Below are 27,081 nucleotides of genomic sequence, written 5' to 3' on the forward strand. Positions count from 1 at the left end.
GTCGTTCTTTGGTTTTGAAACTGCCTTGTTCTCTGAATATCTTCCTGAGTAGTCTTATAACAAGAGCAATCTTCTTGTTCTCCATTATTCAAAACAATAGAGAGGATATATATAGCAAGTGTCAATCAATGCATATGAGCAACCTGAGCTCTGATACCAATTGTGGGTTTGATGTATATCAAGAATAGGATCGTACAAGACTAGCTTAAATCTGATAAAAGATAGTTAAAAACAATGTCACACTTACTCTATATCCAAAGTACAAGTAGCTACAAAGCTATTGTACGAGGATCAAATTCAGCGAGCTAATATAGGAGTGAATCGCTCGCAGAATAAGATAGAGTAGATTTTATCGACTAGATCTTATAAAAGAGTAGCTCGATAACTAACTTTAGTGTTTTAAAGATGCGGAATGTGAAAACACTTGAAAGAGAGTCTAAGTCCCTTTAGTAAAAACACTTCTTGTTGTAAAGCGAGTATGTTATATTTGCGGAAACAAAGGGATTTACCACAATACGAACTTTAAAAGCTCAATATGCACAGATATTTGATAATGTGAGAACCCTTTGCTTAACTCAAGCCTGGGATGAAACTCACCAATATATTGATGATATGAAATAGAGAATTACAATCACTTATAACTCTCCACTCTATACAATCTCTCTCAGCTCTATACAAGGTTTCTTCATATTGTTGCTCTCAAGGTGAATTGACACATTCACTCCCTCAGATATCACTAGCTTCTCATCCTAAACACTCAATCGTACTCACCTTCCAGCTTTCTAGTCCTGTTGTGTTTCTCCTAAACACTCAACTATACTAACTCCCAGGTTTTCAAATCCTTTTGTGTTTATCCCAGGGTTGCTTCTCCTAAGCGAGCTAGACTTTTTCTCTCTCAATGAGGTTCTCAAGTTTGTGTGCTAACAATTCTCTTATCACACCTATTTATAGAATTGTAAAACTTATTCCCCAAGTAAGGAAAACCTATACAATATTGCAACAAAGAAGATCGCCACGTTGGTAATCCGTGTGACAGCTTATCTTCTTTTCTTGAGAAACAATCCTTGTAAAAAACTTTGTACTTGTGAAGGAGCTCAAGGCGCTTCTTGGTTGTGCTGTCTGACTTCGGTTTGAACGAGCTCTTGACTTGCTTTCCTTTGACACAATTAGCACAGTGTGTCATATTCTCTATCTTGATAGGAGGTAATCCACGGACCAACTCTTTTGCACGAAGCTTATGTAGAAGATATAGATTGATGTGCCCCAGTCATTGATGCCACAAAGCGGTTTGATCTTCTATCGTAGCAAGGAAAAGGTGACTCTTAGGGATGAATCTGGGGTCGAATATGTACATGTTATTGACTCGTTTTCCCTTTAAGATGATTTCATTTGCAACATTCCTCACAAAAAACTTTGAGGCAGTAAAGGTGACTGCATTTGGTCCCTCATCACAAAGCTTAGCGACGCTCAATAGATTATAGCGAAGGCTCTCTGCAAAATTCACCATTTGAATCTCCATTTTATCACTCAGATGCACCTTTCCATGTCCATTAATCTCTATATCCCTTTTGTCACCAAATGATACGCTTCCACCATCATAGATCTAAATTTTTTGCAATCTTTCCTTGTCTCCGGTCATGTGACATGAGCAGCCACTATCGATGTACCATTTGTTCTCACTGCTCAATTTTACCTACAATGAAACACTTAAACCCTTGGAACCCTTCGAAGCTCAACTTTTCTGGGTGGATTAGCTTTCTTGTTGACATTAGGAGAATGATTATTAACACGTTTTTGGCCTTTGGTTGAAGGAACATGCTCAAAATAAGAAGGGTCATTCAAATCAATCACTTCCCGTGTATTGTGAGTGGGTGACTTGTATGGCTTGTTACATAGAGCATGCTTTTTCTTGCAGCTATGTATAGTATGGTCGTTATTACCACAGAACCTACACCATTCATTATATTTCACATAACCGCACTTGCCCTTCCCAGGCCTGAAGGGATTTTTATCCTTAAGCTTAGGATCTATAATGTTTACTACGTTCCCTTGGGCTTGGCTCACATATATCTTGTGATCCTTTCCCCTTGAAACCAGTAATCGTTGTCCCTTGACGTTTGTTCAAGTGCATTTACCTTTTTCTCTAAAACTTCATTTTTGCTTCTACAAGTTTGAAGGGATTTATCTAAGATCTCTGCTTTTTCAGTTAATTATCTAGTATCTCATTGGCACTAGAACACTTAGTAGAATCCCCATCTATGTCTATCCTAGTCTAACAAACACCGCTTGATTCACTGTGTTCTTATTGATAGAGTCAGTTGGATCGGTGAGTTTATTAAGGATGAAACCTAAGTCACTTCCACCTTTGAATACAAATCCTTAGATAATCCCCCTTGAGGTTGCTTACCACTGCATCCCTCGCAGGTCTTAGTCACTAAGCTCAGTTCCATAGACTTTACTAAGGCCTTTTCCAATTAGCTAGCCTAGTTCATAAGTCCAGACACTCACTACGTAGATCTTTTACTTCCTCTTCATACTCATTAATTTGTGACTCAAGAGTTTCAATATCTTCTAACAAGCCCTTAATCATATTGATAAGCTCTTTCTTTTCTAGCAAATTAAGGCAAGTAGGAAAAGGGTTAGAAGATTTTACCTCAAGAGCAAGGGCCTTTGTGTCGGCAATGAGATAGTGGCCTTGGTAGCCTTCATGGAGATACGCTCCATCGTCTTCTTCTCCCCATGCCGAGAAAAGTGCCTTCTTTTCAGATGCTTTGACCTTAGGGTTAGTCCTTTTCTTGGAAACTGTAGCATGTGTACTCTTTGAGATCTCGCTTTGCTAAAGATGATGGTTCTCCTTGTCCAACATTCCTTTTGAACCACTTCTTGACCATTTTTGTCATGAGGGCGACTTCCATGTCATCATCCTTTTCATCTTCACCACTGTTGATGTCCATCTTTTCTAGAAGCTTTTGTGAGGTTCAAAGCGGTTCCAGTGGCTTCTTTTGTAGCTAAGAACTTCTTCATATCAGCTCTCTTGATCGAAAAACTTGCCAAATATGTCGACCACCGAGAGCTTCTTACAATCTGGAGACATAAGAGCGATTCTTCGGGTGAGCTCGAACTTGTCACACATTGCATAGATGATTACTAGTGTTTGCTCCCAAGCGTCAATCTTTACACCAACAACACTTAGTTTGTTTACCAAGATAGTGAACCAGGGTTAGCACGCAGACACGCTTTCACCAGGGAGTTGCTTGAATTCTTGGAACTCTCTTTGAAGAGTAAATTTCTTGGTGTCTTTCTGATCTTCACTACCCCTGTGGATGGAGATAATAGCTTCCCACATATCCTTATCCATTGGTATACTAATGACTTTGTCGATGTCTGTTCATGTGAGTCCAGATAAGATGAGTTGTCGAGATTTTGTGTTCTTCTCCATCTTGGCATAGTGCTCAGGCTGCCAATCTTTCATTTCCTTCAATTCCAGAAGCACTTCATCACCGAGCTCGATTATCTTCCAGCAATGGTAGTCCTGGGTTTTGATGAGCGTTGTATGCACTCCTAGACACCAGTCAAGCTCCCCTTCAAGAGGATGATGAGGTTTGTTCAAGGACATCCCTAGGTTGAATTCTCCGTTCTTTGTCATTGTTCTGGAATCAGATCCTTCACCGATACCAATTGTGGATCGTGTGATTTATAAGTACTTAATATAACTAAAGAATGGCTCTTTTGTGCGGAAAAGATTAAGACTTTTGAGACAATGAATTCCAAAATGATCTTCTTTATTGATTCTCTTAGAGTTTACAACTTCAAGGCGAACACACAGTTCTTAGTTCGTCTCCTAAACTCTCCTAGATATTGCCTAAACTCTCAATCAACAAATATAACCTCAATGGATGAACAACCCTTTCTAAATCGTTAAACTGAGCTATTTATACTAAAGGCATAAACGCCGGGAACTAATCTACTAAAAGCTATATAAAATAATTAAATAATACTATGAGTCGTAACAGAAACTCAAAGATAACAAAGTTGCTCTAACAACCTAGATTGCGAATTTAGGAGATCTTGTGAAAACTCTATCTTTTCTCTTTATATTAGCTTAGAAGATATCTTTCCTCTTTTACGCGCTCGGTTCCCTTCAGTGTCACTCGGTTCCCTTCAGTGAGTATTGTTTGGATTTTTAGTTGCTCGGTTCTCTAACTCCAGTACTCGGTTCCCTTATTCTGGTGAAGTGCTTTAAGCGCGTTATTTCTCTTCTCTCTTGACTCCCTTTAGTCGCTTCATCTTCCTAACTCAAGTTCGTTCATTTCTTTGCTCCAATGATCCAATTTGCTCGAAGGCCTATTACTATCTTTCAATAACTCACTCCATGTAGACATTAGTATATAAAGACGTTTGTTATCATTAAAATTGAGAGATTATAGGTTATAGATACTAGTAGCTAGTTCCCATAACCCAACACAAACAATGCCATTCCATTTATTATAACTGCAAACATCCCACACCAAGTGACACCAATCTTTCTTGCTACCAGCTCTTATGAACTTATCATAAACCTTGGGGAAGTTCATTCTACCATTAGACTTGATAAAAAAAATCTAATATGACATTACTTTCATTTACCTCCTTATCACTAGTGTTGTCAGGTCCACATAATTTCCTAGTCTCAACACTAACTCGTACGGCACACCTGAAGATCCAAGAGTCATTAGTTTTTTTCATTCCTAATCTACAAATCTTCACCCTTAAGAAGAGTTTTCCTAACATACTATGTCCACGTATCCTCCTTTTCAGCTGAACTTCCAGAATAAGCTTAAAGAGCATAGTTTTGTTCCAAGAGAGAACCTCTTTAATGTTTAGACCTCCTTCATAAAAGGTTTAGTAAAATTATTCAAGGAAAAAATACTCCTTTAACCATTTAAATTCCAAGAGCAAAGGAACTTCCTGCAGGTAGACACAATTCTCTCAACAACCTCAATGGGAAGTGCTACAACTTGTGACCAAAAATTAAGAAGTTTACCTACTACTGCTCGAATAAGTTGGAGCCTTCCTGCATATGAAAGCTTCCTACTCGCCCAGCCTTACACTTTTGAAGTAATTTTTGACAATAAAGTCAGAGTATTCCCCAACCTTTACCTTTCTAGTGTGGAGGTGTAGACCAAGGTAGCAATTGGAAAATTCCCTTTCCTAAACTTCAAAATTTGAAGAAGCGTCCTCTCTATATTTTCATCCACTCCACTTAAGTACACATAACTTTTAGCCAAATTCGGCATAAGCCCAGATTCGTCACTAAACTCTTCCAACACATTCTTGATCACAATAACAAAATTAACATCAGCATGGAAAAACATAAGCAGGTCATCAGGAAACACCAGATCAACAATCTTCAATTTCGTACACTTTGGGTGAAATTTAAATCCCTTAGAATCAAAGGCTTTCTAAAGCTTTCTATGGAACATCTCCATAACAAGGGTGAAAAGAAAAGGGGACATAGGGTCTCCTTGTCTCAAATCCCTTCTTCCAGGAAAAAAACATTTTGGCTCTCCATTGATCAACAGTAAATACATGGGGGTCCTGACACACTCCATCACCCACCTTACAAGTTTATCAGAAAAATTAAAGAATCTAATAGCATACTCTAGATAATCCCAACTCACACTATCATATCCTTTCATTATGTCCGCCTACACCATACACCTAAGGGATATCCATTTTTTAGAGTAAACTGCTATAAATCATGGCCTACCACTGAGTTATGGACAAGGTTTCTACCTAGTACAAAGGCACCTTGCCCAATATCAACAATCTCCTACAATGGACTCCTAATTGTATAAGCCAAAACCTTGGTTATGATCTTCAACACCGTTTTGGAACATGAATAGGCCTTAAGTATTTAACATACTCAAGCTTCTTAACTTTGGCGATAATAGTCACAAAGGTGCAGTTAATTTGCTTTAGTAAGATACCAATCTCAATAAAGTTCCTCACAGATTCTCTAACACTTTGTCCAACTAAGCTCCACTTCTCCTTACAGAACAACTATTAATCCATCCAGACCAAGAGATTTGTTGATGTCAATCCCAGAAAGAGCTCTCTGAATCTCACTATTAGTAGGAATCCTAACAAGCTCTTCCCAACAATCATCTATCATCTTTAACCCTAGTGTCCTTCAAATTACCAAAACCAAGCACTTTGCATTTAACATCAGTACCAAACAAATCTAAATAAAAATTGACGATAATATATTTAAAATTTGAGAGATCCTCCTCTTTAGAACCATCCTCCCTTCTCAACATATGGATAGCATTTTTATGTTTCTTTCCTTAATAGAATTGAAAAAGAATGATGAATTTTCCTCCCCAATTTTCAATCAATGAGTTTAGCTTGTTGTTCCAAAACTGAGTTCCTAATCATCCTAGCAAGCTGATTGCTGGCATCTCGTACGTCTTAAAGAGGAAGTTAGCAACAATTACCGGCATAATAGGCCATGATTGGAGCATATTGTTGTAGTCCTAACTTCAAGGAGCAAAGTAGCTAAATACGAGGATTACAAGTACAAGGGACAAGACGCGGAAGGCGAGGAACAAGCGTGTGCAAAGAAGAGGAGGGGAGGAGGAGTTTCTTAGTACTTATTGTCTAGGGTTAGTTTTATTGTAAATAGATGAGAGCTTTGCCTCCATCTAACATACAACATTTCATCAATAATTTCTTAGGTTTATTAGAATGAGGAGAGAGTAGTCTCCCAAGCTTTGTTCTCTGGGCGGAAGCTTGCGGACGTATGGGTTTGTAGATTTTCTCTTATGGTTCTAATAGATATGCTATTTGCTTTGTTTTATCCTCTTTCTTATATTAATAATTGATTGCAATGTGTTTATCTATCTTAGCTCCCTAAGTTTGTATATCTCTTTCATATAGCTAGGGCTTGGTTTATCCTAGTTGGAGAACCTTGCCTACTTAGTGGAAAATCATTTACTTGGACTTGTAGATGTGTGGAGGGTAATGAGGTTTTAGTAGCCAAGTGGTGATGCATCTTCCTATCTATTTATGGACTTTATGCTGCCTAGGAGAAAATCTTAATAGTTTTAGGGATGGGTTTGTAGGTAAGGACTGTTAGGACTAGTTGACCTGGTTAGCTATTTATGAACATGGATTAGGAAAAACTTAGCACATAATTGTGAGAATGAACCCAATTAGCAATAGAAAATCGAGGATCAAACCCATGAATCTATAGGTAGATGATTGGAGACCAAAGCATTTCCTTTTAGTATTTTCTAGATCATTTCACCATAATTTTTCCCTTTTCCCTTTTGGTTACTTTAAAGCTAATTCCTTTGCAAGATCAATATTAGACACATAAACTCCATGTGGGATTCGGCTCCTACTTACCGCTCTATACCTGTAGAGAAGTTAGAAGGGATTAACTTTGATAGGGCCTTCGACATCCCTGATTAAATTGGCGCCGTTTTCGGGGAGTCAAGTTTTCTTTTCTTGCGTTTGTGATCTAATTAGCTTTGGTGCAGACCGTTACACGGTCAGCATCCGCGTTACTAATGTGTTCCGATATTCATAGAGCCAGGTTGGAATGAATCGCGAGAGCAGCTGAGGAGATGGCTGAATTGGAGGTCAGGCTGGATAAGCTTCAAGAGGGCTCCGCTGAGAGTGCATCAGCAAGAGAGGTTGCGAGGATCACTGAAGAAGAGGCTGCAAGAGCCGCTAAGATAGAGGCAGAGAAAGAGGCTACAAGAGCCATCGAAAGGGAGGTTGAGCAACAACGATACAATTACTACCACTCCTGACATTATCCCTATCTAGCGCAGAAATGGTGGAGACCATACCTCGACCCGGAACCTCCTACACGAACCTTGATGCAGGTCTTGATTGAGCATCTCGAGAGCACTACTAGAGCAATTGAAGAGAACACCGGGTGGATGATCGATGAGTCACAAACCACCACGAGGTACATGAACGAGTAGGTTGAGCGTATAATGCAAGCAACAGACACATGGAAGGAGAAATAGGCAGCAAACGTCAACGCCACCCCAGCTAGCAGTGACGAGAGCTCAAACGAGGAGTATATAGAGGAGGAGGATATCGAGGTCGACGGTCCGTTCAATACACACCCCAGAGTTGAGGAGGAAGCCCCTCAATAGGTCGTGCAAAAGGCGTGCAAACACGCAACAGAGGAATCGCGCGACCGTGCCCCTTCCACGCCTGACCGCGCCCCTATTGCTGAGAGGTGGCACGACTGCGCACTTACTTGGCGCGACCGCGCCCCCATTACTGAGGCCAGCCGTGACCGCGCCCCCTACCTGCGCGATCGCGTGTTTACGGACCACTTTCCGGAAACACCGGCTCGACTGCGTCGCCCTTAGTGCGCCTGCGCGCCGCCTCCTGTAGCGCATTATTTTTCTCCTCTGCCACCGATGCACTTTGGCGAGTATGATCCAGGACCACGGCTAGGTGAGAGGGGAAGTAGGTTCAAGTCAAGGATCGCTGAGCATCCACAGAGGCAATACACGGGGCCAGTTAGAAGGGGAGGACTATATCTGGACAGAGCAGCACGGATAAAAATAGGAGCTAAGGCTTGCCAAAGGCAAAAGAAGAGAGGTTTTATCGATAAGGAGGGCCAAGAGGATCCCGAAGCAGGATGAGAGAGGAACCCGTCGAGCCAACGATGTTAAACAAAGGCGCTGACCGGGAGGCAACCGTTTATGAGATATTTTTCCTATATCCACTTTTCTTTTACCTTTTTATTTATTTCACAATGAGGACATTGTGTAGTTTAAGTGTGGGGGTGGGGAATTATCTCAACTATCTAGTAAGTTTGAATTTTTAAGCATTTTTGAATTTTTTCGAGTCGGTTATCATGATTTTTCCCTCCTTGATTTTTTGTAAACTTCTATAACGATTCATTGACTTTGAGTCTTTCTACTATGCCCTTGATGTTAATAGTGCAACTAGATATGATAATGATATGATTGATCAGATTTAGGACTTTGACTCGAGCATGCGGTTTATGATTAGAATACATTAGGTTCAAAACCAAGTTTGCACGTTTACCCTCTTTTCTCTAGTTTTTACCATATTGATTTGAGATTTTTGCTTCCGTCCTTCTTCATTACAAAAAAAAACTAGCAAAAAAGGCAATGAACTCCGAGTGAAACATGTCAGAAGAGCACGTGATCTCCGAGGTGTGAAAAATAACCGAGGGTTTGATCCTCCATGACTAAGCAAAGAGTCTCAATTGTTGGCCCGGACCGTAATACGGACGGTTCAAAAGTATATTGGTCTGGACCGTAAAACAGACAGACCCGGTGCTTAAATAAATTTGTGTGAGTAGGATGAAAAGAAGCATTAGAATAATACAATTGGACTTATTAGAGTTAATAATTGGTCTATATGCTTTCAGTGGTGTGGGAGCTTTTGCATTATATTCATGAATTAGATCATGTCACTTGATAATTAGTCCTATTTTTGATCTTGCGTTATCTTCTTTCGTAGATTAATTGCTTAGAGACATCTTTGACATAGTTTAGAGATTCTTGGTTAATGCATTTGCGTAGAATAGCATAGTTCAACTGTGGGGGGATAATTGATGTCATTGTTGGGTTTAGAGTTAGTTTTGAGTCTTAAGTTGGTTTGCTTTATTTTTGAAATTTTCTAGAGTCGGAATCTACGCCCGTTATTTTATGATTCTAGGTACCATGAGCTAGAGAATTGATCGACGACCACTTCAATCGTGCCATCCATACTCAATGAGCCGCCAAGAGTTAGCTGCAGATTACTCGATGATGAGCAAGGTTCAAGTGTGGGGGTATGATTGGTGGCATCTCGTACATCGTAAAGAGAGGAATTTAGCATCAATTACTAGCATAATAGGCCATGATTGGAGCATATTGTTGTAGTCCTGACTTCTTTGAGAAAATTAACTAAATACGAGGATTACGAGTACAAGGGAGAAGACGCGGAAGGCGAGGAACAAGTGTGTGCAAAGAACAGGCGAAGAGGAGGAGTTCTGGCCTAGGGCGCGACCGCGCCCTAGATGGCGTGACCAAATGGCGAAAACTGCTCGGTGGCGCGACCGCGCCCTATTTACTGAGAGTGGGCGTGACCACAGCGACAGACGCGTGCCCGCGCCTTTGTTCAGTTCTGTGCCGTGAGAAGCCCTAATTTGCGGGATTTTTTGTCGGCTTTTACCTAGATTTTGTATAGATTTCGGGATGGGTTTCTTAGTACTTATTGTCTAGGGTTAGTTTCTTTATAAATATATGAGAGATTTGCCTCCATCTAACACACAATATTCCGTATAATAATTTCTTAGGTTTTTTAGAATGAGGAGAGAGTAGTCTCCCAAGCTTTGTTCTCCAGGCGGAAGCCTGCGGAGGTATGGGTTTGTAGATTTCCTCTTATAGTTCTAATAAATATGCTATTTGCTTTGTTTTATCTTCTTTCTTATATTATTAATTGATTGCGATGTGTTTATCTAGCTTAGCTACCTAGGTTTATATATCTCTTTCATATAGCTAAGGTCTGGTTTATCCTAGTTGGAGAACCTTGCCTATTTAGTGACTATTCATTTACTTGGACTAGTTGGACTTGTAGATGTGTGGAGGGTAATGAGGTGTTAGTAGCCAAGTGGCGCTGTATCTTCCTATCTATTCATGGACTTTATGCTGCCTAGGAGAAAGTCTTAATAGTTTTAGGGTTGGATTTGTAGGTAAGGGCTGTTAGGACTAGTTGACCTGATTAGCTATTTATGAACATGGATTAGGACAAACTTAGCATATAATTGAGAGAATGAACCCAATTATCAATAGAAAATCGAGTATCAAACCCATGAATCGGTAGGTAGATACTTGGAGACCAAAGCATTTGCTTTTATTATTTTCTAGATCATTTCACTATAATTTCCCCCTTTTCCTTTTTGGTTACTTTAAAGCTAATTCCTTTGCATTGGAGATGGAAATTGATTGATCTGGAACATGTTGTTGGAGTCTAGACATGTTGTTAAACATGCTACTCGAAGAACTCAAAGAAATTGTCTCTGAAGGCCACCAGGAGAAATTGTTTTTTTTAACATCATGTTTTTTTTTACAATATTAATACAATTCAAAAAAAATAGTTTTTTTAAACAAGGTTGTATAAATCTGTTGTTTTACCTTATAACACTGTTTAAATTTTGACATTATATATAATTATATGTTAAGTGATTTATAATAAGACTCATAATTCACTTTTGTCCTGGGACCTTCAAAATGTTAGGATCAGTGCTAATTATTAACTTGTGTACATACCTCATGCTCAAACTCAAAAATTCATGCACAAAACTCAAAAAAAAATCATGCACTTTTTTTACCAATATTCGTGCATTTTATATATAAAAGAAGATGCACAACTAGTAAAAAAAACATGCACAAAACTTAGAATACCATACACAAAAGTCAGAAAAGCATGCACAAAACTAGTATTATGAACTTTTCAATTTCATACACAAAAGGCGGCTCTATGTGCACTTTTCAATTTTATGCGTAAAAACATGGTATGCATGCACTTTTTTGTTTTTGTTTTTTATTTTAAGCGCTGATTTTTTTCCGGATATAAAAACAGAAAACAATTCTCATTTTACACTATAAACATCATTCTCACTACATTCACATCCATAATATAATCATAAATATAAACTGACTTTAACATTTGGTTCAATATGGAGTTTGACTTCTGATTTATGTCATACAGATACAAGATCTAAGTAATCGTACGTTGACCAAGAAAATTATCAGATAAAAATGTTATTTCCTTTTTCCAATAATAAAATATCTTATGATGATGCAATTTGACAAAATAATTGAAGATATATAAATAAAGATTTTTCTACGAAAAAAATCATTTTCGGAAGTAATTTAATTATGAGAAATGAGAAGGAAAAAAAATTGAGCCATTTTCAGTAATAAAATATGGATTTTTAAAGTAAATACAGAAAACTTTTTTTTAAGAAATCACCCGTCATATGTCCAAGTTTGAAAGGAATCATCGGTTATATTAAGATTATTTGAAATCACACAGTTTTTTGTAGTTTCATTAAGAAAAACGACCTATAGACGATTTATATTAGATTTTCCTTTAAAAAGTATAAAGAAACCAAAATACCTCTTGTCTTTTACAGAAATTGGGTGGTTTGAATAATTTTTTATAAAATAGATGGTTTCTTCCAAATTCGGATAAATAAAGGGTAGCTTCTTGTAAAAAGTCTTAGTTTAAAGAACAATTCATTTTAACACGGGTTCCCAAATTTTTAAAGCTCTAACCCCAAATTTCATCATCGTCTTCAAATCACCATGAATGAGGCATACTTTATTTGTCTTCTTCGTCTTGGAATAAGGATACGGTACTTTAGTAGTCGATCCTGGCCTAGAAATGCATCGACTCGTGAAGTCATGTTATTATGAAGAAAACAAAGAAAGTGTGCCACATTCATGGAGATTTGGGGGGAGATGATAATATCGGTTTTTTTAAGTTAGGAGTCCATGTTAAAATGATTTTTTTTCTTTAAGAATAATTTAATGAAAAAACTCCCCATCAGAAGATTTTTTCTAGATAAGTTTATCATTCATATTGAAAATTCAAATATGAATACGAGTGATTTTCAAAATTCTGTTTGGGTAATAAATATAGCAACTTTAGGGTCTTGTTATTGAACGACAAGGAAATTGCTTAAAAACGCGGCCATGTCTCGTGTTGAGCGGAAACGTTCGGCTCGTGATGTGACAGACGTACCATCTCATGACGAGCGGATACAACTGGCTCATCACGAGCTGGTTTATTCCCCTCATCATGAGGGAATCCATTCGCCTCATTATGAGCATGTAAATATTGCTTAGAGATTAAAATTTTTAAACAAGTAACATTATATATTATATTATGAGTGTATCAACACCATTTTTAAAAAAATTAGTTACTGTACATACATAGTACGGTCCACTGTTTAGACAATTACAAACAATATGATTGTTGATTCGGAAATTGCATGCAACAATGGCCACACATACATAAATAAGTCATGATTCAAACAAACATTACAGATTTTACCTATGCATATATACTAAGAACATGGTCCAACTACAATATAATTATACATAAGAACCAATGACTCCTACAAACACCATGCATGAATTCCTTAATCGTTGCTGATCTCTTGTTTGGTAGAACTTCTATCCATCTTAATGGCATCCAAGTATGCTTGAAGACGTGTTGTAAAAGGGACAATTGTAGTGTTGATTCTTCATGATGAAACAACCACATAAGACTTAAGCATGAAAGTGGGAAATCATCATCTATCAGAACCCGTTATCAAGAAATAGAACTTATGGTAGAGACAAAAACTTTTATTAGAATGCAATAAAATTAGAAGAATTAAGTTGTGTAAGTTACCATAATCCAATGTTTTCCCAACCTAAGGTGACAGAGGCATATAACTTGTAGTCGTTGTCCTGGAATGTAATATGTTCTTGCCCTGATTGGCGGGTATGTGCAACTGCCTCTGCTTCCAAAGATGACAAGTATCACATTTAAAGCAGTAGGTGCAATTATCCCCATGTCCGGACATTCAAGCCATTTTTGTGGAGGGGGCATCTCATTCTAGTTAAAGAATCCAACTTCTCTAGCATTTGTTTTTCGGTCGTTGGTTTTGTCATTGTTTTTTGTATTAACCCTCATAGTTCATGGGTATAACACATCGTCATCTATCTTATAGCCATCCAATTATATTCAGAGTCACCAAGACTACAAGCTAATGATCTAAAGCCATAGTTTCCATCATCCTTGATTTTGTATCACCCTACTATAAATTCTTTAACACACTTCGGATAGTACTTATGATACTTCTTTGAAGTGATGAGCCTGGGATGCGGGCGAGGTTGATATAATGGTGCATGGTTCAAAGTTGGGTGTCTAGGAGGGGCAGGAGGGGATTTTTGCTTCTTGGGAGGTGTTTGTGCCTCCTCGTTTTTATTATACTCCCAATGAGAAGGCATTCTCTTGTATACACCAAAGGGTGGTAGATATTTCTTGTTTAGTGTATCTAGAGGTCTCCCCTTGGGCTTAACATTAGCAATCTGGAGCACAACACTTGTCTCAGGATGTGCAATCTTATTAATCTCATAGAGACACCTAGCTTGTTTCTCCGCAGATAGATTGTTGAAGTCCTTAAGAATGAACTCATCCGGCATACTCTTGTTCATCTTGCTTCTAGTGTTATCTAAATCAAAATCATTTGGGGCATACTCTACGCTAATAGTCTTCCAGAATGGATGCAAGAACGAAAGAGGAAAAGGTGTTTTTTCCTTACAAATGGATCCATTTCATGAATACAAGGAAGACCATAGCTCGTCCTCATGTGGGATTTGCATTTTCTGTTACAGTTGGGTCTACTCCCTTGTTGTACTCATCTCTTATCCTTAGTAGGCACCATGTGGAGACCCTATATGTCAAATCTCTGAACACAACACGATTACTCATTGCTCTAAAGGTCTTATGTATACTATCATTGAAGGTCTCCTTTATTTCCTTCACCTGATTACATTGCATCTTATGGATTTGATCCCAAATTATAGCTAAGTTGCTCTTTGAACTTGTAAGGTGACGCTTAAGTGAAGAGTGAGAACCTTCAACTCTATAGAACATGTATATAGTTGTGTGATACTTAACAAGGTTGAATGTATGGATTATATACCTATTTGAGGTATTAGTACCAAGGTTGAAGCAGTTGTCTATCCAAGCAGAAATAATCCGTTCTTTGTATCGTACTAATCAGTTTTCATGAACATGCTTTTGCAGATGAGGCCATCTTGCCCAAGCACCAACCAACATACTCAATTGACTCTTATAGTTAGCCTCGGTTGTTGCCTTTAACAAATTATAATATGCGCAACTAAAGTATGTTGCCTTTGTCTTCATGCCTTGTATGTGTGATCTTCTATGTTCATTCTTACATGTCATCTTCATAATAAGAACTTTGAGTTTGAGAACACAACATTGAGGCCGTTCATCAGTGCTTTCTCTGTTTCTGACTAGACATGTAGGCCCCTTCTTTATACCAAATGAAACATACTCCTGAGTTGTTGTACGGTCCAGAGATAAGAATCAGTGTTCTCTCCGCCAAAAAAACAACTAGCAACGTTGAAGTTCTTTATTGAATTTGTGATGTCAATGATATCGAAAAAGGGATTTTTCGAACTGAACATAATTCTTACCAAATTGACTATGATATACAATGAAAACAGGTAAATGGATCCAATATTACTCTTAACCTTACCCGATGACCGAGTATGTACTATCAAGTACCATTACATATGAGAATGCTCTTAGAAGGTCTATACACTCTTGTTCTGCAAAGAACACATCTTGCAGATTATTGGTTACTGTATCAATTCTATGCTCTACAAAATATCCATTCTCTTGGCACCTGTAAAAGAACTCTTGCACCAAGGTTATGTTCTCCATTTTTTGACGATGGCACGTGGGTATCATGTTGTATGAATGGAGGTTGAAGAAGACTTGGGGGAAGGACAACTTCGCCCTTGTTTTTCTTGAAAAACTAGGGGTAAAATGGTAATTGCACGGTTTTGGACGGAATTCCAACGAGCGGTGATTAATAGCTAACGGAAAGCATTGAACTGGTGTGTTAAAATATTTTTTTACATAATGGCTTGTTGTTGTGAAATAGTCATATTTAACGGGTGGTTTTCAGAAACGTCCCCTAAACTATATACATTAAAACTATAAAAAAATAAAAATAACTCATATGACTATCATACTTTCACAATTACTTATGAACAAGTCCTTTTTTCTTTTGTCTTTATGAAGAAGTCATTTCCATAAAAAAAAATGAAAGGAAAAAGTCATACTGAAAATGGTTGAGAGAAGAAGTCATTGCTTTTATAGATTAGAACTAATATCTTATTGCATTAGGTGTATCAAGTATATCATTGATGATGTGATTTGCTCTTTACACAATTTCATGGCTGATCTAGTCATTCAAACCATTAACAATATTATTAGTACCTCACTCTTTTCATACCGTATGCATATTCTATACTCGGTACTTTCACATCTCCAACTCTTATCCACCAAAGCCCTTTATAATTGTCGTCCCGCTCAAATCTCACCCCTACTTCCTAAATATTTTCTTCTCAGAGGCTTTTGTTAAATATTTACCCTACCTCCAAATACAAAAAATCAAAATATAGAGGTAGTTTATGTGAAAATTCAGACTACATTGTGAAATATGAAACTGTGTATATTTCTATTCAAAATAATGAACATACAATTTTAACTAGTCTATGTCCCGTACCATGCACGAAATTATTTAAAAATATAATGAATATTTTTTGAGAGGTTTTTATATTATGACAAGATTTGATTGAATGATAAAATGGTGAATAAGTATTAGATAAAGAAAAAGTGTCCGTGCAAACAAGTCTTATGGTGTAAAATGAGAACAAATAAAAAATGCATGTCGGAGGTCCAAAAATGCATCCGAATAAAAATGCAAGCCGGATGCCCTTTTATGCATCTATATTTTACATGCACTTTTCGTACATAAACGTGCATTTTTCGCACATAAGCATGCACTCTCAACACATATACTTGCACTTGACTAAAAATGAAAGTGGCATGCTTATGTGCGAAAAATACATGCTTATGTGCAAAAAGTGCATGTTAATATGTTAAAAATGCATGCATAAAAGAGCCTCTGACATGCGTTTTTATTTACATGCATTTCAGATATTACAACTTGCATTTTTATTGACATGCATTTTTTGGCCTCCGGCATGCATTTTTGGGCCACCGGCTTGCATTTACTTGAAATGGTCGACGGTCTAGATTTATTCTCATTTTACACCATAAGCACTATTTGCACCCGAACCGCATCCTTAGATAAAACAAATTATGACACATGATGAACAAAATTAATGTTAAATATTTTAGATATAATCGTAATGTTATGTGAAATCCAAATTCAAGATAGATGAAACTTAGGTCGTTTAGATTCTGAACAGATACCAAATCCTGATAATAAAGTTTATCATTTAAATTTCATTTATGTAGTTAAAATGATTGTTGCTTTGATATAGTTTAATATCAAAAAATATATTAATATAGTTATTTGGTTTGGTAAAGTTCTTTTATAAAAAAATGCATTAGAATAATAAATTCGACTTAATATAACACAAAACACATAAATCATGAAATAATATTGCACGGTTTTATCTTTAGGCATAAAATATGATTTATAATTCTTTTAACTAATGTTGAAGTCTATGTTTAATATGGCAACTAATTTCAAAAATTAAAAGTATTTTAAGTTTAGAAAAAAGATTGATTAATATAATAATTATAAGCAAGTTATAGAAAAATCATTTAAACTTAGTAATTAGATTAAAGTTTAAATTCCTTATCAATTTATTCCTAAAATTGTGAGTTATCTAAAAAATCTAATAATTAGAAGAAGGAAAATAAGAAAACTAATAGGAAGAGGAGAGATAATAGTAGATCCCGTGGAAAAAATTACACCTAGAAATAGTTTAGCTAGAATTAAGAAGACGATTCTAAATAAGGTAATTTTAATAGAAAAAAGAATCAAGTGAGAATGAGTTTTGACATGAGAATGGAGAATGAATAATAAATCTTGATTTAAAATGGATCTAACAGTTCATGTTATATTCTCTTTTTTCCTTCTTTTTCCTTTTTCTTCTTCCTTATTCCTACCATTTCTTCTCGGATCACACATATCTCCTTCCTCCTTCCTTATTTTTTGTCTTCCTTATTCCTACCATTTCTCCCTAGAATACACATATCTCCTTCCTCCTTCCTTCTTCCTCATTCACCATTCTTCCTTCCCCATTCCTTCTTAATAAGCACCTAGTTTCAACCAGCTTACGATCCTTTTTAATTACATAATTTGTTGTGATATAATTGGATCCATCTCGGAAGAACCTCCAAGATCTTTGATTTCTAGGGTTTACTGTGAAAGGTACGAGTTCAATTCAAGATGTAGGAAGCACGTCGATATACACACTTGCGGCCAAAATTATGCACACTCGAAGCAAAACTTATCCACACTCAAAGAAAAGTACTTATGCACACTCCAGGCAAAACTTATGTATGCTCAAGGCAAAACTTATGCACAGTTAAGGGGGAAAAACACTTATGCACACTCTAAGCAAAACTTTTGCACATTTAAGGTAAAACTTATGCACACTAGAGCAAAATTCATGCACACCCAAGACAAAGTTGATTCACACTCGTAGCAGAAGTGTTGATGCACAATTAAGACAACACATGCACATTCATGACAAACTTATGCACACTCAAGACAAAACTTATCCACACTCGAGACAAAGTTGATGCACACTAAGGCAAAATTACTGATCCACACTCAAGACAAAACTTATGAATACTCAATACAAAACTTATACACATCATAGTTGACGATATTCTCATTAACTCTCAGCTAGAAAGTTTGCATAAATTGACAAGCAAAATAATTCACAGTCAAGACAAAACTGATGCACACTCACAAGCAAACATGAATAATTAACAATCAAACTAATACATATATAAGAAAAACAACAAAAAATGATAAGAAACTAATGCACACTCAAGACAAAACTAATACACACTTTATTCACATCGATGTACACACTTATAGCAAAACAATGCACACTTCTTAACAAATAAATAAATATATACTTTAGGCAGCCCAGTAAACGAACGAATAATAAGAAAATATTGCACACTTAAGGCAAGTGCAAAGCACAGTTACACTACCAACAATACACACTCTCTCATTGCGAACCAATGCACACTACTTTAGTTGTCGATACACACTCGCTAGTGGGAGTTGTTTAAACAGACGGCTCTGATTCATTCTCCACTCTCATTTAAAGTTACATTCTCACCGGAACTGGTGCCTTAATATATTGGTTTATGATCATAGAGTGATGGTAACAAAAAATTGAGTCATCTATTGTCATTGCGTCGTTTTTTTGTCTTCCAAATCACATCGCTCTATTTTTCACAAATAAATACTCTATGTTCATTTTCTAAAATAAAAATATGCATAATTTCACATTTCGTAACTTAACGTGGACGTTTAATTTTGCCGAAATCTAATTATAGAAATAGCCCCTGGGCATCGTGATCGACAAAAGCGGGGACATGGTTTTATGGGAGAAGAGAAATCCTCCTGCATGAGTTCGATTCCCATTGACGCCCCTTGTGGTGCTCGCGTTAAACTCCCCTATCAAAGTGAATGGCTAGCCGGTAGGGGCAGGCCAACGTGTCTCGTAAACACGTTTTTTTTAAAAAAAAATTCAAAGAATAAAATTTACTTTCATTTACCAATTACAAGTTGGTCTAGTGAACAGTAATAATACGTAGGTATATAGTTTATGTACGTTTTAAATATTCAAATACAACTCTGGATAAACTGAAAAGGAGTCCCTTTCAAAAAAAAAAACTGAAATCCAGTCACTTGATTTTTATTTATTTATTTTTTGTAATTCTTGTGATTATCAAATACTATGATTAAGGTTTAAGAGAAATGTGTTGAATACATAATATATCTTTGTGGTGAATTATGTGTTTTGGTGCTTGACAGCATATTTTATGCATTCAACAACAATTAGCCGACTATGATAATAAAAATAAAACAAAACAAACTAGACCGAGTCAAATTATCGTTACGAAAATCCAAGTTATTAGTTGATGTATATGTCCTATAGGTTGCAATGTCATCTGAAGCTACTTGTAAGGAATATACTATTTTATATTATTATTTGAGTTTATAAACTTCGGGATTCAACGGAATAGAGTATGAACCAATTTTCTAATTATTATTTTTACGCGGTTTGCTGGGTAAAACGAAATCCTAGTCAGTCTGTTTACTTTTTAAGGTCTAATCATCAGGATTAATCTAGATATTAGATATTTGTAATACTGTCTTTTTTCATATCCTACAATATTATAAAAACTTCTAATACAACTTTTATAATCCAAGACATCATTTTCAAGGTTCTCCTAACAATGAAAATAGGCTAAGAAATAATCAAGCTATAATATCTCATATAGCATAAACTAGATGAAACCATTTCTGTTTTCTATAACAAATCACAAGATAAAACATAGGACAGCAGGAAAATTGAGAATTTAATACTGATAGAAAGTAACAAAAATGAAAACCTGAGTGATGAAAGAAAAGCATCATATTAGCCAAACAGACCTGCCTGTGTAGTAAGCTCTTGTTAGGAGGTAGGCTTCATTCACCATACAATCTGAAGTCCGATTCTGCGCGATTAAGCACAGCTTTCACTCGCTTGAAGAATTCGGGTTCCTTCTCTTCTATGTCCTCTAGTGTTCTAGATTCATGCTCATCAGCCTACCATCAACAAATCAAATGCTTCATACTCAAACAAAATTCTGCTTGTGACATGAGTTTTTAAGGAATTGCAGTACAAAAATTTCTGTTTAGAGTTTAATTGATGTTATGAATCTTAAGACATGATTTCTATTTTTATGTGACTATATAACAAAGCGTATCATGAAATTACTTAAGGCAAAAGTTAAATACCCAATAACTTACCTCTTCAAATTTTAAGAGAATCAAGTTCGTAACTGTAGCAGGCTTTGTACAATCCCACCTATTTTGTTTCAACAAACAAACTCGTAAGGCATACAGCAAGAAATTATATAGATTGCCTAAATTTTGCTGCATTTATTTTCTTGTTTAGGTGCAAATTTGACAGTAACCAGTAAATAAACATACCTAACAAGCATTAACTCATTAACTGATCGCCACATTGCGCGTCCTACGTCTTTTTTAGAATCATCCCGTGCACTTCGTCCATGCCATAGTTCTTTCACAACGTACATCACCTCGTCTACATCTATCTTAATTATAAGACATACACAATAGTCAGACCAAAAAAATAGAATAGAAAATAGACTGCAAAAGTAGCATACAAGTGATTGAGTATTTTGGAGCATAGATCAATTTTAGCAACTTAAAATTGATGATATACCTCAAAAAATGAAAAGCCAATAAAATAAAGTTACCATTGTGCAATTATAAACGACTGGAAAGTGTAACTGTGAGGATGAGCCAGCAAATTATTATCAAAGTCCATATCCACTAGAAATCTATTAAAGTTTATCAAAGAAGGCAATTATGTTGGTTTCGAATGAGTTCACATCAAGTTAACCTTATATTTTTTAGCATTCAGCTGCAGAAAACTGGAAAAATTTTATAAACCTAGCACACTCATATAGAGGTTCCCACAATATGCTATTACCAACTGTACAATGCAAAGCTAATGTTTGTATATAGTGATAAGATAATCTATGTCATGATAGAGAGAGCCTAAACAATTTTCAAAAGCTGTTATTTTAATGGTTCAAGAAACGTAAACCAAAACAATGCAAGAAAAGAAATCTAAAAAGTAAACCTATCAGCAGGTTTATCTGCTTGGCTTCAGTATGTAGATAAAAAACATATTCAGAAATCAGAAGAATAATATTATACCTGAACTCCAAGAGATGTCCCATACAGCAGTTCTTCATGTTCAATGAGGCGTTGATGCAGGAGATTGTAATGATCCATATTAAAGCTAACGACAGGCTCAGTTTCAACTAACTTATTCAGCAAGTTGTGTTATACATATGAAGCCATGACCAGCCCAAAAATTGCAGGAATAGATCCTAATACGGGTATTATCCGAACCCTAAATCCAGGACTATCTGCTCATGGAAAATTGCATTTAGGAGATGAGGATCTAATAAGTAGAAAGAAATAAACTATAAAATGTACTGTAATAGTTCACTAAGTTCCTGAATGAAAAAGATACTTCTCCTTTCTCTTTTTTGGTTACAGAAAATTGAAATTCTCCCTTCGAGTACCTCCATTTAAGTCCTCTAAAGAAAACCACCAACCCGGCCGCAAATCTTATATTATTATATAACTATTACAACAATCCTTTTTCAAGCCTTCTCAAGAGTTTTGGCTCCACCATTGCTGATTTGTCAAACTCCTATTTGTTTACGCTATTATCTCTCATCCATATAATTTCTTTATTTATTTTTCTTTATATTCTTTATACTAAACGAAACCCTAAGATTTAGGAACAAATTGATAAGATATTTAGAACTTAAAATTAATTAATTGTTAAATTTAAATGATTCTTCTAAAACTTAATAACTATTATATTAATCAAATCCACTATCTGATGCATATTTAACAAAAAAAAGAACTTTTGTCAAACAAACAACTATATTAATATCCTCTTCATATTAAACTTTAGCAAAAAACAAACGTTTAATTACATACATGAAATTTAAAAGATGAACTTTATTATTACAATTCAGAATCTAAACGGCCAAAGTTCGATCTATATCGAATTTGAATTGCACATATTATTACGATTATATCTAACATATTTTAAATTATTAGTTTTATTCATCATACGTCATTATTTTTATCTAATAACTATTCACCATCTCATCACTCAATCAAATCTTACCTTATTTTAAAAATCTCTCAAAAAACTTTTATAATATTATATTTTTAGATAACCCCGTGCAAGGCACGAGAAATATTCTAATGAAATACATAACTGTAGAATATAATTGTATTCTTTTCCTATGGAATCAAACATTATCAATAATCTGCATGAGGGAGTTAAGTTGTTACTTGATAATCGGAGGGATTTTCGTCTTCTCCAGTTGGGCCCTTGAATGGAAGTAGCTTAACTTTTGGTTTCTCAAATGAGAAAACAACTGGAATCCCACCTTCAATGCCATGCTCTTTTCTTAACCGATGTCTTACCTGCAAAAATAGTTTCCATCAATAATTGAATAAATAGCGTGCACAAATACAAATCTCTAATTGCATAAATACCAAAAAGCAAGAAGATTCATAGACTATGAAATTTAAGAGAAGTATAAAGTGGAAGGGCTAAAGAACAACATAACACTATAAGTCAGAAACATGATACTTTATTTAGGTACATCCATGGTTGTCAAGACCGAGATCCTACTTTAGATCGGAGATGGGGTGGTAGGATTGAATCAGTAGGATCAAAACATAGGATCGTAACCTAAGATTTCATAAATTGAACAATCGAAATGATAAGAACGACTATGAAATCTTTCTAGTAAAAAACAATGCCAAAAATACTCGATTTTAGTTCCATGCAAAACGATTATATAATAAAGATATTATTTCTAAGTATTATATCCTCTAGTCATCAATCTAATGATAAGAAACAAAATTAAAGGTTTTACATTACAGTTTGAAGTCAGTTTAAAGTTTCGCAATACGGATACCAAATCATTCGTCTTTTGTGCATGTAAATCATTTCTCTTTTTTTATGCACCTAAATAGCATTGAAAAAAAATTAGAGAAAAATAATTCAATTACAGGAAGCTACTAAGTCCAAAGCTTCAATTAAAATAAGGAGAATCTGCAATCAGGATCGTCACGTACGATCCTGTCCGATCCTAAACAGAATTGGGGTCGTATTGTAAATTTGGAATCGTAGGATTGTACAATCCTGATCGAGATACTAACAGCAATAGGTACACCAAGGAATCATTTATATAACCAATCATAATACTGACAGTTATAGGAAGTGTATGCTGGGAATTAAGAAGTGAAAATTAAAAATTGAAGCATTACAGATCGTGAAAGAGGGTCATTAGTGGACTCGCGAAGATCGGCGACACGGATTCGAGTTGGATCAGCTCTAGCACCAGCTCCTGTTGCTGACAGGACTTTCAAACCTCTACGCACACATGCAGCAAGAAGACCAACCTACCCAAAGTAAGAGAACAACGAAATCAATATACTTTATCTTGTCAACACGAGTAAATTTTATACCCACGAAATGAAATATTTGCCTCATCCCCACACATCTTTATGGACCCACAGAATAAACTAAGTGATGCCAAACTATTTATAAGTGATGACTACACTGCTCAAATCTTAATAAAAAGGCAGCTATTTTGAATAGAATATATTTTTCACATGAAGAAAGGAAGGACGATGTGTTAGCAGCCACAGTTAATATAACAAAGGAAAAACACCAACTCCACAAGAATATAATGAACAAAATGAACCCATTTAAGCAATGTGCAACCGTTGAACTCATGTCAACAGTATACATATGTATAACACGTCCATATGGAAATTTCTTTATTTGGTTACATACTGTTCAGAAAGAAATTATAATATGAAACCATATGAACTGCCACCTACAAAACATAACCAAAGTGAAACAATATTTGTAGAACCAAATTCTTTGGAAGTTAAATGTTTATGTGGAACATCCATAATAGTACGCCAACTAGAAACAATACAACTACCTTTGTGTCAATATTATCAATGCAATCCAAGACAAAATCCGGCTTGCCTGATAGAATTTCTTCTTCCGAAGATGAATCATACAGCATCACCCGTGCATCTATTTGACATTCCGGAAAGATCGATGAAAAGTGCTTCTTAAGACATGTAGCTTTTGGAATGCCAACATCCTCCCTTGTTGCAACAGCATGTCTGTTGAGCGATGAAAGCGAAACCTACAAAAGGTATTCAATTTCTTTTAGCAATAAGTTATCCATATAAAAGTACTGCTGGCCATAACCTACCGAAACTTTTACAGATGAACTGCAGAGTTCACCACTACGTTTTAGTATCAGTATAGCTTAGTTTTAGCTACGCAGGAGCTATATACAATCTATGAAAATACAAACCGAGTTTTTTCCAGCAAGTTAACACCATCTTGCTTAGAACTATAGGGGTGTTCAACCGGATATCCGGTTAAAAAATAACAAAATCCCGATCCATATTCGATCTGGTATAAGCAGGATATCCGGGTGTACCGGATCGGATATTCATACCATATATATCCGGCTCATTAAAAAAAAAAATTAAAAAGATGATTTAGTATTTCAATTCCATTATACATAATAAAAAACTAAATATTAAAATACTAATAAAATCACATTATTAAAATACATATGATTCATCTTTGATTTTATTTTGTCTTCTTTTAATTTTTTTTTCCTTCCTAAATTTAGTCCTGAATTACACTGGCCAGTGGCCACTTCGTTAGTACTATTGGCCTAATTGATTTTTTAATTCTTGTTTATTATTGTTTTCCACTAAGTTATCGGTAATATTTATTATTTATCACATAAATTATATGTATAAATATTTAACTTTTAAGAACACATATATATAATAATATTCCCGGATACCCGGTTTGAAAAATATCATGATCCGTATCCGGTCCGACTATCCGGAAAAATAAGCCGGATCGGATTGGATTTGGATAAAAATTAAACGGATTTTTCGGGTTCGGGTTGGTGGGTTTCCGGATCGGATAATTCTGCTCGCTCTTAGTAGAAACCAAATGAAGCTAAAAGCAGTTTTCTAGAAAGTATAATAACACATCAAGAAGATTTAAGTAATGGGTGCCATTGTCAAATGCAGGGAGAAAAATTCACACATTCCATGATCAATGAAAGGAAAAAAAAATCAATTAATACCTGATCAAAGTCCACAAGAAGAAGTCTTCCAACTCCAGATCTCAAAAGCATAGAGATGCTGCATGACTCCCCACACCACCAAGACCGATGACAACAACATATGATCCTGATACTTTCTGTTGGGATTCACTTCCAAAGAACTGGATATTCCTAAACATAAAGAGTTCAAACTTGATTGATAAATGAATAGTAGATTACTATATGGTTCTGGAGTTAAACAATCACACTTTCATTTACAGTAACTATTAGAATAGAATTTCTTGAACTAAAAAAACCTATTATGTCAGAACTTACATGCACCTTTGGATATGTAAATGATACAATTTCAGATTCCTTAAAACACATGAAAGATATGAACTGGATATTCCTGGTTTTTTGGGTATTGAAGAAATTTTTTATGTGAATACATAATTCTTAGGGGCAGGAAACAAAATTCTGCAACAAGCAATGCTTTAGGTGTATTTTGGCATTACATAGCTTTATATTATGATAAAAACTTCAATCTAAAGTTCCATTCTTACATGTTGCACGATCAAATAGTCTTGTCCCTAGGTTCTTAAATTAGGGTATACTGTAGTTCAGTTGCAATTGCAGATATGAGAGTTAGATCCCGTATCAATTATATCACAATTTGATGTGGAGATTACACGGGCTAAGCCAAGTATTGAGCTAGCTTTTAGGTTGACCAAAAGTCTTTAACATCATTTTTCAAGAAAGGTTTTGGATCATTGATTGTCAATCATAGTAAGAAAGAAAAAAATAGAGCAACTTAAATTACCTGGTGAGTTGCTCAGAAACTATCTCATCTTTCAAAAGGTTTTGCACGTCTGCAACATAGTTCACTTTCCCTGTCCAAATGGATCTCTATTAAAGATCATAACTTCAAATTGCAAGTCAAGTATATCAGCATCTAATCAAATAATACTACTTGAAAGAGAGGAACAAATGACAATATTTTCCTTACAATTACGAAATCAAAGCATAAACTGTTTTAGGATATATATATTTCTAGACTGGCTAAAAGAAACCAAGGAATTGCAGAATTAAAAAAGTCCCGTTCTCTAGTAGTACTAACTACGATCTTAGACTAAATCATGAGTCTTTACTAAGAGAAACAATCATATTGCAAAGGGTAAGCAAGATTTGTCTTTTGTGGGCCACATTTTCTTGCATTGAAGATAGAAGCTTCAGTGATTTCAGAAAGTGTAAAGTACTCATTAGTTTTACCTAAGACTTAATTATTTCTAATCAACAGCTCATTTTGGATTACCTAACCGGAAGCATGTAGAATTGTAATGTAAAGAATATATAAAACAACAGAAATCACTAGACAAACTTACCAATAGATTCATTTCCCTTTGGTTCAAAGTCAATCATTTCCAATTTTGCTACAAGCAAAATATATAAGTTCAGGATTAGAATATTAAAAAATTTAGAAACTCTGCTTGAAAATGAGTATTTTTGATCTATAAAATT

General features: G+C 35.6%; 1 protein-coding gene across 1 annotated transcript; it reads right to left on the reverse strand.

Moving 5' to 3' along the window:
- Positions 1 to 17,843: 17,843 nt before the first annotated feature.
- LOC141251111 (uncharacterized) lies at positions 17,844 to 26,993 on the reverse strand (the record flags this gene model as incomplete). The annotated part of the gene is given in 17 exon segments (XM_073670233.1): positions 17,844 to 18,025; positions 18,469 to 18,514; positions 19,093 to 19,106; positions 19,726 to 19,809; positions 20,329 to 20,440; positions 20,645 to 20,702; positions 20,828 to 20,952; positions 21,584 to 21,794; positions 22,743 to 22,882; positions 23,735 to 23,869; positions 24,421 to 24,633; positions 25,606 to 25,659; positions 25,662 to 25,755; positions 26,384 to 26,469; positions 26,570 to 26,591; positions 26,712 to 26,832; positions 26,946 to 26,993. Coding segments are annotated over 17 exon segments (1,745 nt in total), but the record flags the coding sequence as incomplete, so codon positions are not given.
- Between the last annotated feature and the right edge of the window lie 88 nt (positions 26,994 to 27,081).

This window comes from Phyllobates terribilis, unplaced genomic scaffold, assembly GCF_046119375.1.
Source record: "Phyllobates terribilis strain yellow unplaced genomic scaffold, ASM4611937v1 Scaffold_6660__1_contigs__length_42938, whole genome shotgun sequence".
NCBI classification, from domain to species: Eukaryota; Metazoa; Chordata; class Amphibia; order Anura; family Dendrobatidae; genus Phyllobates; species Phyllobates terribilis.